Genomic DNA, 21,871 nt, shown 5'->3' on the forward strand with positions numbered 1-21,871 from the left:
CCCCCAGCCTGGTTTGACCCGGGCCTTCACCACCTTCGAAATAAATCCCGTCACTCCCTTCCAATACCCTTCCAGTGCCGGGCACGTCCAAAACATATGTGCGTGGTTTGCCGGGCTCCCGCCACACCTCCCACATCTGTCCTCCACTCCAAAGAACCTGCTCAATCTTGCTCCCGTTATGTGTGCTCTATGTAGCACCTTAAATTGAATCAGGCTAAGCCTGGCGCATGAGGAAGAGGAATTTACCCTGCTTAGGGCATCAGCCCACATACCCTCCTCTATCTCCTCCCCTAGTTCTTCTTCCCACTTTCCTTTTAGTTCGCCCACCGACTCCTCCCCCTCTTCCCTCATCTCTCGGTATATCTCTGACACCTTGCCCTCTCCGGCCCACACCCCTGAAAGCACTCTGTCCTGAATCCCCTGTGTCGGGAGCAACGAAAATTCCCTCACCTGTTGTCTAGTAAACGCCCTCACCTGCATATATCTCAAGAAATTTCCCCGGGGCAACCCATACTTTTCCTCCAATGCTCCCAAGCTCGCAAAAGTCCCATCTATAAACAAATCTCCCACCCTCCTAATTCCCAACTGGTGCCAGCTCTGAAATCCTCCATCCATTCTTCCTGGGGCGAACCTATGGTTGTTCCTGATTGGGGACCCCACCAGGGCTCCCCGCACCCCTCTCTGTCGCCTCCACTGTCCCCAGATATTCAATGTTGCCGCCACCACCGGATTCGTGGTAAACTTTTTAGGTGAGAACGGTAGCGACGCCGTCACCAGCGCCTCTAAACTCGTCCCTTTACAGGACTTTCTCTCCAGTCTTTTCCACGCCGCTCCCTCACCCTCCATCATCCATTTACGTATCATTGCCACATTGGCGGCCCAATAGTAATCGCCCAAGTTCGGTAGTGCCAATCCTCCTCTGTCCCTACTACGCTGAAGGAACCCCCTCCTTACTCTCGGAACTTTCCCTGCCCACACGAAGCTCGTTATGCTCCTGTCTATTTTATTAAAAAAGGTCTTAGTGATTAGTATAGGGAGACATTGAAATACAAATAAGAACCTCGGGAGGACCATCATCTTGATTGCTTGCACCCTGCCCGCCAGCAACAGAGGCTGCATGTCCCACCTCTTGAAGTCCTCCTCCAATCGTTCTACCAGCCGTGTCAGATTAAGTCTGTGCAAGGTTCCCCAGCTCCTAGCGATCTGAATCCCCAGGTATCGGAAGTTTCTTTCCACTTTCCTTCGCGGCAAGCCTTCTATCTCTCTACTCTGGTCCCCTGGATGTATCACAGATAATTCACTCTTCCCCATGTTTAGCCTATACCCCGAGAAATCCCCGAACCCCCTCAAAATTCGCATAATTTCGCATAGCCCCGGGTCCAGCACCGTATTAAAGTCCCCTCCTAAAATCAAGTTTCCTACCTCCAGGTCCGGTATACGCCCCAGCATCCGTCTCATAAATCCCGCATCGTCCCAGTTTGGGGCATACACATTAACCAACACGACCTCCATTCCCTCCAGCCTGCCACTCACCATTACATATCTACCTCCGCTATCTGTTACGATGTTCTTTGCTTCAAATGCTACCCGTTTCCCAACCAAAATGGCCACCCCTCTGTTCTTTGCGTCTAGTCCTGAGTGGAACACCTGTCCCACCCATCCTTTCCTTAACCTAACTTGGTCCGCCACCTTTAGGTGCGTCTCTTGGAGCATAACCACGTCTGCCCTTAGTCCTTTCAAATGCGTGAGCACTCGGGCCCTTTTTATCGGTCCGTTCAGGCCTCTCACGTTCCACGTGATCAGCCTCACTAGGGGGCTACCTGCCCCCCTCCCGTGTCGACTAGCCATTACCTTCTCTAGGCCAGTCCCATATCCCGCCTCCGCGCTCCCGCTCGCTCCCCCAGCGTCGCACACCATCCCCGTCCACCCACTCTTTAGCCATTTCCTTTTGGATTTCCACAGCAGCAACCCAGTTGTCCCCCCCCCCCCTCCCCCCCGCTAGATCTCTTTCTAGCGTGATTGCTCCCCCCATATTACTTCCGTAAGTCAGCTGACTTCAACTGACCCCGGCTACTCCTGCTCACTCCTCGACCCCCCCGTGTGGGGAACTCCCATCCGCCTTGCGCCTGTCTTCCCGCCTTATTCTTTCTGGCGCGAGAACATCTCTTTATCTGACCCGCCTCTTATGGCGCAGCTCCCTTTCCCCTCCCCCTCCCCTTCCCCATTCTCCAACTATGTCCCGTCTTTCCCCCCTCACCGGCGCCCACATTTCCCAATGTCTCCCCCCTTCCCAATTTACTTCTCAATTAACTTCAACCATAACATTAACAATAACATTTCCTGCAGCATTAGTCCCTCAGTTCCGATCCAATTTCTCCTCTTTGATAAAGGTCCATGCTTCCTCCGCCGTCTCGAAATAATGGTGTCTCTCCTGATACGTGACCCATAGTCTTGCCGGCTGCAGCATCCCGAACTTCACCTTCCTTTTATGCAACACCTCTTTGGCTCGGTTAAAGCTCGCCCTCCTTCTCGCCACCTCCGCACTCCAATCCTGGTACACCCGTACCACTGCATTCTCCCATCTGCTACTCCACACCTTTTTAGCCCATCTCAGGATCTCTTTTCTATCCTTAAGGCGGTGAAATCGCACGATTATCGCCCTGGGTGGTTCTCCCGCTTTTGGTCTTCTCGCCGGGATCCGAAGTGCCCACTCCACCTCCAAGGGGCCCGTAGGGGCCTCAGCACCCATCAGTGAGCTCAGCATCGTACTTGCATAAGCTCCACAGTCCACTCCTTCCACACCCTTAGGGAGACCCAGTATCCGAAGGTTCTTCCTTCGCGCTCCGTTTTCTAGGGCCTCGATCCTTTCAGTACACTTCTATACTCAAGGAAATGCAAGCTCAGTTCATGCAACCTCATCATTACTTAATCCTTTTAACTCCGTATTCACAGTGTGATTTCAATGACCTAAACTCTTCTTTTCATGAAGAATAACAGATAATTTTATAGATGCCGTTGACAAATGTTCCATTCCCAAAGCTATTTGGCTTGTCTTTCTGTTCACAAGCAGTTTGGGCTTGGGGTCATTCACCCATCCTGTGTCTCAGAGAGAAGAATCACTTCTTAAAATGGCGAGATTGACAGGACTTGACCCTACCAGCTGTCAGATTGATAGGGAGAACAGTGGTCAGACAACATTTCTCTAATTATTCAATTTATTCAGATTACCTGGCTCTCAACATTTGAATGGAGACTCGCTGATTATTTAAGATGCGTGTCAGTGACTCGTCCTTTCAATTTACAGACTTGCTAGCATTTTTTTTGTTGCAATGCTGTAGAGATTTTCTTAGGTAGTGTTGTGCCAGAATATTCTCCTTGGATAACTAATTAACATCTCAAATTATCGTGGCAATTAGCCTGACTTCATCACTGCTGACTTTTTAAAATAAATTTAGAGTACCCAATTATTTTTTCTCCAATTAAGGGGCAATTTAGCGTGGCCAATCCATCTAACCTGCACATCTTTTGGGTTGTGGGAGTGAAACCCACACAGACATGGAGAGAATGTGCAAACTCCACACGGACAGTGACCCAGGGCTGGGATTTGAACCCGGGTCCTCAGCGCCACAGTCCCACTGCTAACCACTGCGCCATATGCCGTCCTCATCACTGCTGACTTGATAATAAAACAAGAGATTACTTTAACTTTACTAATACATTTTTAAAATATCTAGGCAAAACAGGTAAAGACCACAATATCACAAGAGTTGTTTTAAGATATAGAAGCTGGCAGCCTATTACTTCAAATACATTATTAAATGACAGCTTTTCCCACGTAAGGGAAAGAACCAGACTTGCATTAATATAGGATTATTCATGACTTCAGAATGCCACGATGCACTTTACAGCTGAAGAAGTACTTTGACTGTAGTCACTGTTGCCCTGCAGAAGTCCAAAAACAGTAATGAAATACATGTCAAGATAATCTGTTTTAGTGATTGTGATTGTGGATATATTTGGCCAGTAAACCAGGAAGAGCATTCCTACTCCTCTTTGTATTAGTGCTGTGGGATCTTTTACATCCACTGGAGAGGACAGATGGATGCTTGGCTTAACATCACATTTGAACTGTAGCAGCTTCAATAGTGCAGCATTTCCTCAGTATTGGCTTGACTTGCCGACTTGGATTGTGTACTCAAATCTCTGGGGTGGTGTTGAACCTTCTGACTGAAGGTGCGAATACTACCACTGAGCCAGAGTTGACAAGGGTATTTCCTGGATCAATGTGCTTCCTGCTTCAAGATGTCTGCACCATTGTCTTATCGGTCACTGGACAAAGTTTGTGATGCAAGAGACCTACTACCAGTTGGGTAGAAAATTTCTTCTGCTTCTCTGGATTTTCTTGGCTCTTAATTTAATTTGTAACAGCAGCCTTGGACAATGACATACTTAATCATTTCATTACATATATTATTCCTACCTAGACATCGGCAACATCCGTTCTAGACAAGAGTTGTGATTTTTTTTTTTAATATGAAATGGTCCTAGGTCCCACTTCTGCCAACACACCACATAATTTGTTGTGTTGTAGGATTGTTTAACTTACTGAACAAACACTGCTACAAACTAGTTTCCAGATGATTCTGCTCATTGAAAATATAAGGCAGAAGCATTACTGAAATGGCTTTCTTCTTCTTCATCATCTTCTGGAATTTCTCTAACAGAAAATGGAGTTAAATTTCCAGTCCAGTACTGTACGCTTTCTGTGCACAGAGGAAGGGGGAAGGTGTCTAACTCAGATACGTCCTGTCTGATTTATTATATAGCCCTCGCTGATAAGAGTGAAGAGCATTGAAATACTTGTATCAGCCCTGGGGCTAGCATAATTCTAGGCTCTCCGCAAGTTATATTGTCAGTGTTCGGTCTAAAGTGCTAGGAACGGAGCTGACAGTTCTTTGCTTGTGCTTTTTTTTTTTAACTGTACCAATAACCTGTTCATTGACGCAAGGGGTCACAGCTGGCTGATATAATAAATATGAGGCAGCTGGAGTAACTTCTTGTTCTGTGATGAATGGATTTATGGAAGTAGGAAGAATTGTCACTTCATGCGCAAAGGTTCCTGAGAGAGAACAAATATTTTAAACACTCAGCAGATGGCTGTACTGTGTTTTAGTTCCAAATGCAGTGCCGAATGTGGTGGTTTGGTGATTTCAGTGCTCCACGTGGCAGAGTTCCATCCAGTGGTACAGTCTAGCAGAGCTGTTGTGTAGCAGCTGAATGTCTATCCTGGCAGGCAACAAAACCAGTGAATACTCTATCCCCTGCAACCCTTACATGGAATACTTCTTCTCGCTGCCATACATGGTGAAACTATAAACATGTTCTTTTTATTAATTACATTGTAAATATACATATGGAGCAGATACTAGAGATCCTTCCCTTATGGTTAAATTAAGAACAATATATTTATGGACTCTGAAAAATGTGACAGCTGCTCTGCCAGATTCTGAAAATCTAGAAATTTCAATCTTAATGGAAAAATGGTCTGTTCTACATGAAAGAAAGATGACTGGCCTAGGTTTTCAAGGGTCTAATATACCATATTGGCACGCAATCACCATCCTACTGGCCACACTGGATGAATAATCATTTAGTTACAAGCTTCCATGATTTTCTCGGTATGTTTTCATTTTAAGACGCATGAGGAAAGTGATCCAGGGGAACAGTCACGAGCTTGCAGTAAAGTTACAGAAAGTCATGGGTGGGACAAAGAGAAAGTGGCGACTCCTTGTCCAGTTTCTCAGTCAGGAAATGGGTACGGAAGAATGTGGGACAATGCATTTGAAAAAAAAACATACCTATCCCAAAGATGTACGCCCACGTGAATTTGTCAGGACCTGGAGTGAGATACTTGACTAGCTACATATGTGTTCCATTTTTCTTAAAATATGGATATTGGTTAACCCAGCCTCTGTTAATGGCAGCAAAATACTGCACATGATGTAAATCTGAAATTTAAAAAAAGTATTTTTTTCCAGGTCTGGCAGCATCTGTGGAGAGAAACAAAGCCCAGGTTTTTGCTCCCAGGTCGGGTGCATAGAGATGGGAGAGAATTCCCGGTTCTGTGAATCTAACCTTTAAAAATGGCCGCCCGCAAGCCCACAGATGTGATTTTCATCTGGGGGTGGGCTGGATTGGAAGTTGTGCCCAGTGACCTTGGAATGAGTGAAAAGGCTGCCGGATGGAGAGGTGAGCAGTGCAGTTGGCCTATCTCTGTGCACTGGCAGTGTATTTAAATAAATTTAAAAACATAATAAAACAAAAACCATTCCTGCTCTCACCCCTGACCCCCCCCCCCTCACCACCTACTCACTCCCTACACCCTATCCATGCCAACAAATGCTACCTGATGCCCATACCCACCTGCATGGCCCTCATTGCTCCAGGCAAATCCATGCCCCTCTACACACTTGCCCATAGACCCTCACAACCCCATTTGCCATCCATTCCCCATGGCCCTTTATAGTCCCTGTCCCTGTGCCAACTTATCACCTATTCATGTCACGCCAACCCATGCCCCCACATCCCACCGTTTCCCCTGACACCTTCCATGCCAACTCATCTAGTATTCTTTGACAGCTTTACAGTTCCTTGTCAGTTCTTTGGCAGCTTGACAGTTGTTTAACAGATTGACAGTTCCTTGGCAGCTTGACAGTATTTTGACAGCTAGAGATTGCTTTGACAGTCCCTTGACAGCTTGATAGCTTCTAATGAGTTTGTGCATAAAAATTGCAGAAATCAATAATTCTACCTCTTCTCAATGTGTCCTGGGACCATATCCAAAGGGGTACTGTACCTCTCCAAAGGGGAACCTTGGTTATCAAAGGAAATACACCAAGTTCAGACCTCCTCTTACCTGGTCTGATCTGCACACTCCAGATTTCACATTCCTGCCTTACCAAAATCCCACTTTCAGTCAAGCTTCTCCATTGTGACAAACCTCTGGACCAGAATTAATATTTTGAGGCAACAATTACTTCTTCTGAATGACTCAAAACATTAGCACTTTGGGCATGGTTTACCAGCCTCGTTGCGCCCAACTTGATGTTGCGATGGGTGAGATCCAGATCAGCATACGGCTCATTTAAATATGTGCTCACCAGATTCTGCCGGCGCCCGGGAACTAACGGCCTCCCCAGCGAGGCCTCGGCTGGGCGCCATTTAGAATTGGTCCACACAAACGTGAACTCGACATAACGGCACCTGGGGTGTTTCCCAGGTCATTAGAGACCCCTAGGTGGGCAAGGACAGGGCAGGTTAGTCCCCTGGGTCTCCCTTTGTCACCTTGGCACTGGCAGCCTGCTGCCAGTGTGCCCCTGCTAGGATGGCAGTGGCATTTCTAGGTTACCCAGCTGCTGTGCCAGGGAGGCACTGGCAAGGGTCTGGGCCTGAGAGAGGACATGGTAATGAAAGAGTGGATGCGGTGTATGAAGGGTGGGTAAGAAGGGACCTAATAAAGGTTGGGGGATTGGGGGTGGTTAAGTGAGGTTGATCCTGAAAGGGGGGGGGGGGGGGTGGAGAGACCAGAAGTCAGGGCCTTTTCAACCCCATAGCTGGGTGTCCTCACTTGGGGGAGGGGTCATGCCCATGTGTGCAGGGGTGACATTGCCTGTGGGTGGTGTGCGTGGGGACCTTCAAGCTTACTTAGAGATCGGAGCTCCCTTTCAAAATAGCGGCCCGGTCTCGTCAGCGAGTTCAACTCCCCGGTGATGAAAACATTTCAAAGTGCGGGTTTGACTGGGGAGAAACTCCCCAAGGCTCAAATAAATCACTAAGGGCGGTATTTACCAACCACCCCACCACATCCTTTTCGGCGACGGAGGGAGTCCACCAGCGGAATTTACCGACCCCGCTGTTGTCAACAGGATTTCCTGATGACTGCATTCCTCGTCACCGGGAAACCAGTGTGCTGGCGTGGGACCAGAATATGCTGCCAGTGTGAACAGCTGGTAAATCTCACCCTCATTGTGGGTGAATCGCGATGCGGATCACACCCAACTAGCTGGCGGGAAACACCCCGCTAAAGTCACCCAAAATGACACTTTGAAGTTTTTTGGTTGAATTCCGAATTCCGTGCTTAGTATCGCAGCCAGACTGGCTGAGTATTTCCAGTCCTTTCTGTTTTTATTTCCCAGTTAATGACATTCCGTGCAAGTCAGGAATGGTATCTGTTTTGTTTGCTTTGTAAGAAAACACAAGCATATTATCCAGAACAGTAAACAGTATTTCAGCGCAGAAAGCTGGATGTTAATAATTAAGGACCACCAACAAACACTGTTCAAAAACATCCAGAATATTTTATTTTGCTGCAAAGCTCCTTCAGACCCCAGATCTCCGGCCAACCTTGAACAGTTCAGTGCAGGGCTATCGGATACCATCAAGTGTACTGCGAGAAAACATTAGAGGTCTGAGTCACGCTTTTAACGGTGAACTCTCGATGCACTATTTATAATTGGCTCAACAGATGCATTGAAAATCTGCTTACCGTTAGAGGTTAGGTCTCTTCCATCAGACAGTTTGGGGCCCTATTCTCCACTAATGGAAGCATAGTAAACGCAGGGTAGGTGGCGGGGAAGGCGTGGTGTTTAGAGTCAATGTGGAGCCACTTGCGACCCTCTGGAGTCCAATTATTACCCTGGCAATTTGCCTCTCTTGCAGCAATAACAGTGAATACAAAGAATATAAATTCTTCTCCCTCTTCTACCCTCCTTACGTTTGCTAGCCAGATGCTTAAGTCTTGTGGAAGATTCCACCCCCACCCCCGAACCGCAGTAACCTTCCACTGCCCGCAGCAGAACAAAGCCCTGATTGTAAAGTAATAATTTTTGGATATTTTTCATTCATGTTTTATGAAACAGAGACACTGAACAAAACGGAATATGAGTAAATATGAAACAATGTTAATCAGATTCCATTTTGGGCTGTAAGGGCCTTAAAAGTGTGGATTCATAAAATGTGTATGTGTTGCTGCTATAATACAGGAGTTTATCGCATATCTACAAATGTTAAAAGCCTTTGGAGTTCACCTTGGGAAGCCACAATTAGCAGATTACCTTCTGAGACAAATCTAATTTGATGCTTTTCCCAGCACAGCTGACATTTTTGGTTTGTCCAACCTGGATTAAATTGGTGGAATGAGTCTAACTTGATAGTTCTTTCTCCTGAACAGTTGTTGTTGTACAACAGGCAGGCGTAGGCTCTGATATTTTCCCAGACATGGGGCGCGATTTAATAGCCTTGTCGTGCCCGACTTGGTGACGCGACAAGGCCATTCTCACAACGGTTGAAACGCCACGCGAAATTCAACAAAGTATCGCGAGACGTCACAATCTAATTCTCACTGCCACTGGGTGAAATCCAGATAAACATATTTAAGTGAGCCATTTGGCTCTCCCAGGCCTGGGATGTAACAGCCGCCCCTGGGCGACCTCGGCAGGGTGCCATTTAGCACTAGTTTCCACAAACGTGGACCAGGCATAACTGCACCTGGTTTGGGGCGGGGGGGGGGCCTGGGCAGGATGGTACCCTCGCATTCCAAACACCCAGGCACCTTGGCTCTGCCAGGCTGGCAGGGGCACTGCCAGGGTGGCAGGCTGACAGTGCTCAAGTGCCAGGTTGCCCATGTCAGGGATCAGGCCTGGGGAGCCTTGCCGTTAAGAGGTGGGATGAGGGAGCGTTCGAGGACCCCGTAAGAGGTTCGGTGGGGGTCTGGTGGGTAGGCTGGGGGAGGTCGAAAGATTGGGGCGGCATTTTAAAATGGCGCCCAGAACCGCGAATACTCTTCCTGCACTGGCGATCTAAACTCGCCAGTGCAGGAAATTATGTAACTGCAGCCTCATTCATTGCCGGGGCCAAAGGAAATGGCAAAGTGCCGTTAAATGGCAGTGCCGTTCTCGTCGCTGAGAAACACCCTGCTAAACGCGGCCAAAACAGGACTCTGTTTCTGTCCCGTTAAATAGTGCCCATGATGTGGGAGGGGGAGGAGTTATGATTGGGAAATGCAAAAATGCACATTACCCCAAATGCCCTGGAGTTGTAATTTGTTTGACATTTTTTGCAGATTTCCCACCAGCCAGTCAATCTTGAGAGGCAGCCCAGTTGCCAGGTTGGCTGTCTGCCTGTCAGGTGGGAAAGATTGCAATTAGGGCTCGTGGTGGTTGGGGGTGAGATGGCTGTAATGATATGTATAATCTATGGAGAGTAAAGGCTTAACAGGATGATGTTCATGTATCTCAACACTAGATGGCATCACTGAGTAGTCTTATAAAAGGTTGCATCTCTAAGCATTTTGGGAGAAGCTTATGGAGAAGGATAGTGTGAGGTTGAGATAGTATGCTGGTTATATTAGAGAGACATAATAGGTTACTGTAACATCAATTCAATTCTGTTATTTTGTTAGCTATTACTCAGTAGAGTTGTGTAAAATAAACCAGCTTTGTTATAAATACATAGCTTGATGTTCTTTGTAACACTACAACTTTTAGCTATCTTGGAGAACTATACAAGGAACATTACAATGGCGGGATGAGTAGAAATGCCGTGAAGATAGAAGGAGCAGAGGCAATGTGGAGGTGGAGGGAGCGGAGTCAATGTGGAGGTGGAGGGAGCAGAAGAGTTGAGCTGTGCTGAGGCATCATGTGGGGTCAGACATCACAAGAGGCCTTGGCAGAGATTACTAAGGGGGTGGTCAGGGAGGTAGGTTCATTTCGAGCACGTCATGTTCCTTAGATAGCACCTTCCAAACCCACAATCTCTACCATCTCGAAGGACAAGAGCAGCAGAGACCTCGGAATCCCACCACCTGGAGGTTCCCCTCCAAGTCACTCACCATCCTGACTTGGAAATATACCGCCGCTCCTTCACTGTCACTGGGTCAAAACCCTGGAACACCCTCCCCAACAGCACAGTGGGTGCACCAGAACGTCAAGGACTGCAGCAGTTCAAGAAGGCAACTCACCACCACCTGAAGTGCAATTAGGGATGGGCATTAAATGCTGGCCTAACTAGCGACGCCCACATCCCAAAAATTAATATTAAAAATGTTGTGATGTTGGGTTGCAGTTTACAGCATTTGTTTGTTGGACCAGAAGGAAACAACACCTTTGTTCCGTCTGGCCACAAGTAGTGCTTTACTTTTTATGGATCCGGCCCTTGTTGCTGTATTATACCTTCCAGGATTCTGGACACCTGGGAAATCTGTCTGACTTGAATTAAATATAGAAATCTTGTGAAAAAGGCACGCAGCCTCCCTAAAGGTTTTTGATGACTGACACCTGCTATCCTACTTACGTGACTTTTGGTATCTTAATTTGTCAGCTATTTTATCTGTCAAATTCATCTTCAGGATGATCATAATTATTTCTGTGTTTGACAGGGTAATTTTTTAACTTTTTGAGATGGCTTGTTGGCACAGTGGTTAGCACTGCTATATCACAGTGCCAGGGGCCTAGGTTCACTTCCAGCCTCAGGTGTGGGAGTTTGCACATTCTCCCCATGTCTGCGTGGGTTATCTCTGGGTGCTCCAGCTGTTGTGTTATGCTTCTTCATGTAGCATAAGCTGCTTCCTTGATGTATGCTCTGACAAAGGAAGGTTCAGACTTGGAGATAGGTTTAACGCATTTATTGAACAGTTAACAATTCTCCTACTTGAGTTTGACTCTCCTGCTAATCTTGCTATAGTAACTCAGTCTAACTAACCAGTCTGCTCTAAGCCATGCGGTGGGTGTGATGCTTCTGATCTGCCCCTGTGCTTCTCTCGGAGTGTCGCCTGTGGAAAGAGAGAGAGCATGTGTGCCCTGTCCTTTTATATGGGTTGGCCCCTTGTGGTAGTGTCACCTTTGGGTGTCTTGACTGCCCATTGGTCATGTCCTATTTAATGTGTTCATTCGTTTTATGTCTGCATGTCATGATGTCTCTGGTGCTCCCTCTAGTGTTTACTCAGTCGTAGCGTATTTACATTAACCCCTTGGGCGCGATTCTCTGCTCCCGTGACTAAGTGCTAACGCCGTCATGAACGCCGTTGAGGTTCACGACGGCGCGAAACGGCCCCGATCTCGACCGATTCAGGGCCCGAAAATGGACTTGGATTGGGGCCGCGAGAAACTCGGGGGGCGTGTCGCGAAAGCAGCATCGTCAGCACGCGCCAGGTATTGGCGCTGCGTAAATGACGCGGCCGGCGTTGCGTATCTGGCATCGCCCGCACATGCATGGTTGCTGTCCTCCCCGAGGCTGCCCCGCAAGAAGATGTCGGATGAATCTTACGGGGCGCAGAGGAAAGGAGGTCCTCCTTCAGAGAGGCCTGCCCGCCGATCGGTGGGCACTGATCGCGGGCCAGACCCCTTTTGAGTCCTACCCCGGTGGAAAAAAAACCCTCGCCCCCCCCCACAGGCCACCCCCCCAGCGAACCCGCGCTGTTCACGCCGGCAGCGATCAGGTGTGGATGGCGCCTGCGAGAAGCCGTCGTTTTGGGCAGGCGGCTCGGCCCATCCGGGCTGGAGAATAGCGTGGATAGCGGAGAATCGCCATTTTGGATGTCCCGGGCGATTCTCCGGCCTGCGCCGCGCAGAACTCGACGGGGCCGTTCTCGCCGCTTGGGTGAATCGCGGGAGGGCATCGGACCGGCGTCGCGGGGAAAAATGGTGCGCCAGGCGATTCTCCCAACCGGCGCGGGAGCGGAGAATCGCACCCCTTGTGTATTTACAGTGATGCATATCACCACATCCCCCCTTTTTTCGTGTTACATATTTTCTGTACAGTGTGAAAGAAAATTGAACAAAATAGGTAGATACGTGATGACATGTACAAATCTTGATGACAGTGATGATTATACAATACCAAATAATATGTATGAGTCCAAAGTTCAAAAATTAATATGGCCGAGTGGCTTTCTTGTTTTGTGATTGAAGTGCCGATGTTGATGTTGTCAGTTCCTTGTGAACGCTGTCAGTGTCCCTGTGATTAAGGAACCAAGAAGTTATCAGGAGGTGTGCAAATGGACAAATCACTTCGTTGTCTGATTTGGATTCCTTTTTTTTATGCTTGTAGTAGCGATGCAGTATGTCATCTGTGTTGTCTGACCTGGACTGTTTCTTGTGAGTGCGATATTGATGTCGTATGTCAGCTGCCTTGAAAGCTGGTTTGCTTGTTCGTAGTGGAGCAAACTTGAATCGGTGAGATTTGTTGTCATGCCATGGTATGGCTGTAGTCTTGCCAGTGTTAGGAGCTGTTCTGTTACATTGTCCTGCATTTGCAGAGTTGTACCATGTCACACCAGTCGTTGTTCCAAAGTTATTGTTTGTGTCGTGCTTGTCGTTGATGTTGGTGCCTTTGGTACGCTTCTTGTTATTATCGTGTATGTTGCTTTTGTAGGTTTTGTTGTTGTGCTTGTTGCGCTCAATGACCACCCCTAGTGGATAATGCGAGTACTTCACAAAGTTACTTGTGTTGGTGTCTTTTGTGGCATCTGCTGTCTCATTGAGCGTGCCGTCTCTGATTCCTCGGCGCTCCCCGTCTGGAGTCATGTCCGGTTCATTGGAATCATCTTTGGCTTGTCGATGCTCCCCGTCTGGAGTCCTTTCTGGTTCACCTGAATCAGCTTTGGTTTCTTGACGCTCCCCGTTCGGAATCATTTCAGGTTCACTTGAATCATCTGAGGTGTCACTTGAATCATCTGAGGTGCCTTGATGCTCCCCGTCCGGAGTCAAAACGTTCAGGAATGCATCTTCTTGTGGAGAGGCTCGAGTGGATGAGGTTTGAATTAATGTGGTGTCACTGGAGTCACTAGTAACCTCACTTTGATCGTCGAGTGCCTCTGTACATACTAGCTGAGATCGGTCAGTCTCGCTGAGATGTCGCACATCTTGTATGGGAATTATGAAGCCTTTGTCACTTGTCGCACATACATTGGGTAGACCTTCAGTGTCTTTTTGTCGGTTAGATGAGCTGGGTAGACTGTCAGAGTCTTCTTCTGGTGGCTCAAATAATCTGGGTAGACTGTCATAGTCTTTTTGTTGTTCACGTGAGCGTGGTAGACTCTCATAGTCGTCTGGCTGTGCACATGAGCCTGGCAGACTTGCATCGTCTGCTGCTGGTTGCTCAGATAAGGTTGCTAGACCTTCGTGGTCTTGTTCATGCAAGAACTGCGCTCTGGAGTCCTACGTTGCTTCCATCATGGAGTCTGTCAACAAGCTTGCTGTGGAGGCTTGTACCGCTCTCTGTGTGGAGTCTGGCATCGTTCCCTGTGTGGAGTCGTGCAGTGGTCTCGCTGTGGGGTCGATCTGTGCGCTCTCAACAGAGTCATGCAGTGGTCTCGCGGTGGAGTCTTTATGTGTTCTCTGTGTGGAGACGTGCAGTCGTCTCGCTGTCGAGTTTGTCATCGCTTTCTGTGCGGAGTCGGGGACTCTTCGTAGTGCGCGGACCACCCTCTGTGTGGAGTCGGGGACTCTTCGTAGTGCGCGGAGCACTGTTCGTGGTGCATGGACCACTGGTGTGGCGTCAGTCCGCTCCCTGTGGGATTGTACCGCTCTCTGTCTCTTGGCGTCAGGCCACAGCAGAATCCTGTACTTCTGGGCTAGGATGTCGTCTGTGCTGGGCTGAGGATCCTCAAATCCGAAGAACTCGTCCATGTCTGTGTCGGATTCTTCACTGTACAACACATCTCGTTGCAGTTCGGATTTGGTACTGAGGTCGCCAAGTCCAATGATGAAATCATCGTCTGAGTCGTCGTCTTCAAGGACCATATCATCACTTTCTGTGTCGGAGCTGTCATTGTGCTTGTGATGTCCAAAGAAGAAATCAACGTCTGAGTCGTAGTCTTCAAGGACAGTATCATCTCTTTGGGCGGTGCTAACTGCTTGTTGCAGGGTTCTGCGGAGGTTACTTTCAGCTACTGGTCAAAGTTCAGGCATTGTGCTGTCGTTCCAGGTGAAAGAATTGTGTTTTACGGCTTTAAGGTTTTTTCCCCGTATTTTTGGGCATTTCCCCTTTAAGTGGGCGTGGTCCGGGGTCTCTGACGTCATGACGTTGGTGACGTAGAGCGTAGGAATGGATTGCGTATGCGCAGATCGCTTTTCCTTTACTTTGTGCTCTTTGCGCAACTGCGCGGCTTCTCGCGCATGCACAAAACACTGTTTTGCCGGTTCGCGACTTCTGGGGAACTGCGCATGTGCGGCTCCTTTCTCAAGATGGCTGCCAATCAAAACTGCTGTTTGCCTCTGCTGCAAGCCTACCTGTGCCTCGTGGTGAGTATAGGCTCCAGTTTTACCGATTTATTTTTTTTTGTGTTCGCCTCACAGTAGTTTTCAGACTTGTCCGGGACTGTCTGGAAGTCTCTCTTGTCCTGCCCTTTGGAGTACCTGAAGGATTTGAAGATTTCTGTTGCACTTTCACCCGCAATGGTGAGTCGAAGCTTTATCTTCTCAGCATCGGCCATGCCATCTAGGTCGGATGCTATCATGTAAATCTTAAATTTCTATTTGAATGCACGCCAGTTGGCACTGAGATTGCCGTGGTACCTGAGCTGCTGAGGAGCCGAAATATCGAACATCTTGCCTGGGGGCTGTTGCTGGTAGTCACGGATCTTGCTGAGTTGAACTATATAGATTCAACAGGCACTAACTGGTACCACGTTGTGTTATGCTTCTTCATGTAGCATAAGCTGCTTCCTTGATGTATGCTCTGACAAAGGAAGAAAAAACAATGTGTGAAAGCGAGCAAGCGCTAGTTCGCCAGCAGAGTTGATCACGGTGCAAAGTTCTGTCAAAGGAAAGATGGCGGGAGAAGCTCGCCAGGTGGGGTGCGTCCATTACTGTGGATACACTGGCCGAGGTGATGTTGGTGGAGTTTGAGCGGCAATTTGCCAAGCATTTTGAGCGGCAGGAGAGGAGATGATAGACACTAAAGAAATCAGTGGAGGAGTCGCTGGCCCCGATAAAAGAGGCTCTTGGAAAGACATCAGAGACGTGTGTGCGGGAGCACGGTGAAATGCTCAAGGGGGTGGAGGAAGCACTGTCGCGACATAGTGACCAGCTCGCCTCTCAAGAAGCGGAGTTGCTGAAGGTGGAGGACAAGGTGTGGTAGGAATGAGAGATTTTTTTCTGGTGGGACGGTTCGCGAATCTGGAGGAGTTGACGAGGATGTTTGGGTTCTCACGGTGATGCACAATCAATACTCTTGAGACCACGAGGAGTCATATCAATTCAGCTTTAATCAGATAGAACTGTACACAGCAGTGATGTTACAGAAGTGGAGGCTGCTGGGACGGCATCGGTTCTTATACCCCGCCTCTGAGGGCGGGGCTATGTACATTGCAAAATGGTAGACCACGCGGTCTAGCCAATGGTCATTCCTCTCTCAGGTACTGCAATACCTGGTATTACCACATTCACCCCCTGTTAAAAAATGAGCCAGCGGGGTGATGGCCAGTATTACTGTCGCCTTTTCATGGTAGGACCAGGTATTGCAGGTACCATGCTGTCGACGGTTGCGGAGAAAGTTCTTGTGTTGTTTATTTTCTTCATGGTGCTGCAATCAGATGATCGGGTGGCCTGGTCGTCCTACTGGAGCGTCTAAGTTTCGGCGGCGATCCTGGTGAGGGCCCCGGCGGTAGTGACTCCGGAAACGTGGTGTCTTCCTCCCAGGCAGTTTCGTCACCCCTAGGCGGCGCTGTAGCGTCGAAAAATGGGCAGGAGGAAGGGGTGCCTGTAGGGGGCGTCGGTGCCTGCTCGGCTCTGGGTCGGGGTTCTGGCGGCAGTACTGACCCTCCGGTCAGCCAGGTATTGCAGTACCTGAGAGAGGAATGACCATTGGCTAGACCGCGGGGTCTACCATTGGGCAATGTACATAGCCCTGCCCTGAGAGGCGGGGTAAAGAACCAATGCCATCCCAGCAGCCTCCACTTCTGTAACATCGCTGCTGGGTACAGTTCTATTTGATTAAAGCTGAATCGATATGACTCCTCGTGGTCTCAAGAGTATTGATTGTGCATCAATTTAATCAGATAGAACTGTACCCAGCAGCGATGGTATTACAACACACGGTCAGAGGCTTTACAGTAAATACAGGTGCGGGCCTTTGTAAGGAATGTCTTTCCGATGTTCCCAGTGATGCCGTCCTCCTCGCTGTTACAGTAAGTGTCGTCAGTGACGGGCATGGTGGAAGGGGTACCTCGGAGATCTCTGGGAGGATTCTTACGAAGGATATAATATCGCTGGAGGGGTTAAGGCTAAATGGGAGGAGAAATTGGGAATGGCACTCTGGAGGGGGAGTGGTGTGAAGGGTTTGGCAGGGTGAACGCCATAACTTCATCTGTGAGATTAGGGTTGATTCAGTTGAAGGTGATGCATTTAACAAGGTTGGGGATGAGCTGGTAAGAAGTGCAAGTGTGAGCAATGTGGGAAGGGCCGGGCCAGTCACGTCCATATGTTCTGGTCTCGTCTTGCCCTGAGTTGGGGAGATTCTGGGGCCCTTTCTTCAGCACCATGTCAGCAATCTTGCAAATGGATTTAGAGCTCAATCCCCTCGGGGCTATTTTGGGGTGTCAGACCTGCCGGAGCTGGAGACGGGGATGGATGTTTTAACCTTCGCCTCGCTGATTGCTTGCTGGCGATCCTGTTGGGGTAGAGGTCAGCATCTCCACCCTCTGCGTCAGTGTGGCTAGGGAACTTTTTTAAAATTCTCCATTTTCACATTTTCTTCAGACTTTACACCCCACCAACAAGCAGTAAACGGTAACAAATACATAGTCAATCCCCTTATCAACAACAACGATCCCATCCTCCCACCACCACAAACAACGGCCCACCTGACAATATAAGCATCAAATAAAACAAACCCTCCCACGGTGGGAAAAGCAAAGGAAAAAAAAAAGATAAAGGAATCCGGAATCACCTATGGTTACCATTGACCTATAGAGTCCACCCCCCCCCTCTAAAATTCAATGCCATCCAATCCCCAAAAGAGTACTATAAATGACACCCATGAATTGTAAACCCCCCCCCCCCCCCGACTCCTCCCCTCCACTTTCTCTTATAAAATTCCTCCCCCTAACCTTCCCCCCAACTTTCCACCGCTAGACTCATCGGAACCTGTTCTGCCAGACTCCGATGGCCGCAGCCCCTCACCCCCCTCACTCCCGTTCACTGGCCGGCTTAAACCGGCCTGCGTGGAGGCCCTCGCCCGGGTCTCCTTCCCCCTTGCCCGGTCCCAGGAAAACCAAGAAATCCCCTTTAGCACACAAACCCCCGCACACACACCCAAGCCTCAAAGAGCCATCATTGCAACAAGTGAAAGTCCCATCTCTTCCCTTGTCCAAATATACACAATGTTGGCTCATGTAGCACATACACCAGCACGCAGTGACAAAAATACAGTTACATGAGACTACGTCGGTACATGACCATTTCTCAATTCAGCCACAGTCCTTTTGCCTTCGCAAACTCCTCCGCTGCTTCCACCGTCCCAAAATAAAAGTCCTTGGATTTGTAGATCATCCTCAACTTAGCTGGATACACTATGCCGCACTGCACCTTACTGATGTACAGCGTCTTCTTCACCTGGCTGAAGGCAACCCGCCTCCTCGCCAGCACCACCGTAAAGTCCTGATATATGCATATACCAGCTCCAGCCCACTGCATCACCCGCTTCTGCTTTGCCCAGCACAGGACCTTCTCCTTCACACTGTACCTACGAAAACACAGAGTCACTACTCTTGGCGGCTCACTCTCATTTGGTACAGGCCTCCACGACCGATGAGCCCGATCCAGTTCATATCGGGAGGGATCATCCCCCTCCCCCAATAGCTTCGCCAACATCGTGGCAAAATACTCAGTCGGCCTCGGGCCTTCAACTCCTTCGGGCAGACCCACGATCCTCAGATTCTGCCGCCTGGATCTGTTTTCCAAGTCGTCCATTTTGGCTCGCAGACCCTTGTTGATCTCTATCACCTTCCGCATCTCCTTCCCCATCGAGGTAAGTTTATCACTGTGCTGCAAAAATGTCTCTTCCACTTCCTTCAGCGCCTCACCTTGCTCTCGCACCTCCGCCATTGCGCTCAATACCGCCGCCCTCACCGGGGCAATCGCCTCCTCCACCAGCACTTTCAATACCGCCCCCATCTCCTCCCTCATCGCCTCCATGTGTTTTGTAAACTGCCTTTCGCGTTCCACGGCCATCACCTTAGTCATTTCTTCAGCCGTGGGCAATGCGGCCTCCCCTGGTGCCCCAGCCTCCACTTTTCTTGCCGTCCCCGCTGTGACCTTTCCACTCCCCGACGGACTTTCAGCCGCTTTTTTCACAGCCGTTTTTTAAACTTATTTTCGATATTTCCCTTCACTGTGCCTTCTCCCTTCTTTTGCCGCCTCTGTTGACCTTGGGACCGGGCATTAAACCCCGAAAATGCCGTTCCCGAACGGGAGCCCTCCAATGTGCGGCTGCCTCCTACCTGCCGTCACTGAAAGTCATGGCTAGGGAACTTAATGGAATTCCTATACCTTGAAAAAGTTAAGTTCACCCTGAGAGGTGCGATTGAGGGGGTTCTACAAAATGTGGCACCTATTCATTCTGTATTTCAAGGAGTTGATCACTGTCAGCTGCTAGGGATGTGGGTAGGGTCTGGAGGGTGGGGGGTATATGGCATTTTTTCCTTTGTACTAGTTTGGTTTGGGATGGGGTGTGTTCTCTTTCTTCAAGTATATTTTTAAAAATTGTTCCAACTTCTGTATATAATCTGTCTCCAGTATTGTTGGAGTGCAGTATGACCACATGGTGAAGCTTAGATCCTATTTGAGACACGCATACAAGAAATGCCCAAACTTTATTGGCACTTCACAGGAATTTAAATTAAAAGGACTCCCAGCTCTAACATCCCTCATCTCAATTATAGAAGAGCTCGCAAAAATACTGCAAATTTATGTTGGCCGAGTCCTGAATAACTCAGTTTTCGTCCCTTAGGGTAATAATAGGAAGTGATGGAAGGATTCCCAAGCTGATTATCAGCCTGTTGAATCACGTTCCGAACACTCCTTGCATGGACAACAATGCCCGACATTGGACTTGGTCTGGAGTTCCTGGTCCAGAGGAAGGGGCACTACCACAGTGCCAGAAGTCCTCCTAGATGTCCTGTTGTTAAAGATGAAAGCAGCACTGTAAACAGCTTAACAGAGAGGGCATTGAAAACTATTTGAAAGGAATGTCAGACTGCTATGATTTAATTGCATGACTAAAACAAAAACAGCATATTATACAATTTGTCCTTTGATGCATGTTGGTTGTTTTTATAACATTCTGCTTTTAAATAATATGTTGTCAGCAATTGTCAGCTATAACTTAGAAAGAATATTGTAATTATGTATGTAGCTTGTTTGTCCAGGAAAAATATGCCAATTGTTCATAATTAACATTAAACTCATTACTTGGATACTTTCTGCATTTACCAAACTCCTTTTGGACATTCAGTTGATAAAATAGATGCTTTTTTAAAGGAGATGTATTCCGTGTTGTTTCACGTTCCATTCATATCAGCCCAGATTTTGTTGTCGGTGGTGAATGTATGACACCAGCCACTTTTGTACTTACATTTGCCCTACTGACTTTCTGCAGGATTTTGCATTGGAACTTGGTGATTAGAAACCCATTTTGGTGCAGCGCTCTCTGCGGGAGCTCTAAGCCCTGTGTGATCAGCGGCTGCATTTCCTGAAGATGCAAGATTGAAGGAGCGACCTGTAGAGTCTGAACCAGCAAGTTAGAATAATTAATTCAATGCCAAATCATGCACAGAGAACAGAATAAAGGGAAGAAAAGAAAGATGGGATCAGAAAAGATAAAGAAACATTTTCAACATGATTTACGTTCTTAGAATTTCTGACAATAATTAGAATCTGAAGGAAAGAAGACTCCACGTTTGTAAAAGATCATTTTTAATACCAGATAGTATTTTAATCAAGACTTGCCACGCCTATAAAATGGATAAGTCTGACATAAGAAATAGTAGCGGAAGTGGGCCATTCACCCTGGAGGGCTGGTTCTGCTGTTCAGTAAGATCATGACTGATCTATCATGGCCTCAGCTCCACTTTCCTACCTGCCCTCCACTTCGTCTTGAATATATTCAGGACCCAGCCACCACTGACCTCTGGGGTAGAGAATTCAAAAGCTTACCCACCTTACGGCGGTACAGTAGCACAGTGGTTAGCACTGTTACTTCATGGTACCAGGGTCCCAGTTTTGATTCCCGGCTTGGGTCACTGTCTGTGTCGTCTGCACGTTCTCCCCATGACTGTGTGGATTCCTCCGGGTGCTCCGGTTTCCTCCCACAAGTCCCGAAAGACGTGCTTGTTAGGTGAATTGGACATTCTGAATTCTCCCTCTGTGTACGCAAACAGGCGCCGGAGTGTGGTGACTAGGGGATTTTCACAGTAACTTCATTGCAGTGTTAATGTAAGCCTACTTGTGACAATAATAAAGATTATTATTATAATAGAGGAGAAATTCCTTCACGCTTCCATCTCAAATGGAAGGCCCTTTACCCTTTCTGGCAAACTTAATATCCATTAGCTAAATACCTAAACATATATTTCAATACTGAGTTTCTCATCAAGATACTGATAAAGCAAAGCTTCAAGAGGAACAGGACAATTTGATAAGCAACTTGCTGATGTCCACGTTTAGCTGTGATTTGTGCTGTCTTCGGAGGTTGCCCTCCAATTTACATTTAATAACATTAGCCTCAATGTTACTTTTATTGCAAAACCTGATCCATGCTTTCTTTGTGCAGTGTGTCCCTTCATTAAAATACACGTGTCACCTCTTACACTATT

The 21,871-nt window shown here is 48.0% G+C and overlaps 1 protein-coding gene across 7 annotated transcripts in view; it reads left to right on the forward strand.

The window, feature by feature from the left end:
- LOC140425249 (RNA-binding motif, single-stranded-interacting protein 3) overlaps positions 1 to 21,871 on the forward strand; it is a 2,012,293-nt gene that overhangs the window by 1,928,750 nt on the left and 61,672 nt on the right. The window contains exon 14 of one of the 7 annotated variants that reach the window (XM_072509362.1): positions 20,656 to 21,493. The exons of the other annotated variants lie outside the window; for them this stretch is intronic. Coding sequence (XP_072365463.1) covers positions 20,656 to 20,682 — 27 coding nt within the window. The 3' untranslated portion in view covers positions 20,683 to 21,493. Of the gene's footprint in view, positions 1 to 20,655; positions 21,494 to 21,871 lie in introns of those variants that run through there. 7 annotated transcript variants of the gene reach the window in all.

This window comes from Scyliorhinus torazame, chromosome 6 (genome assembly GCF_047496885.1).
Source record: "Scyliorhinus torazame isolate Kashiwa2021f chromosome 6, sScyTor2.1, whole genome shotgun sequence".
Classification (NCBI taxonomy): Eukaryota; Metazoa; Chordata; class Chondrichthyes; order Carcharhiniformes; family Scyliorhinidae; genus Scyliorhinus; species Scyliorhinus torazame.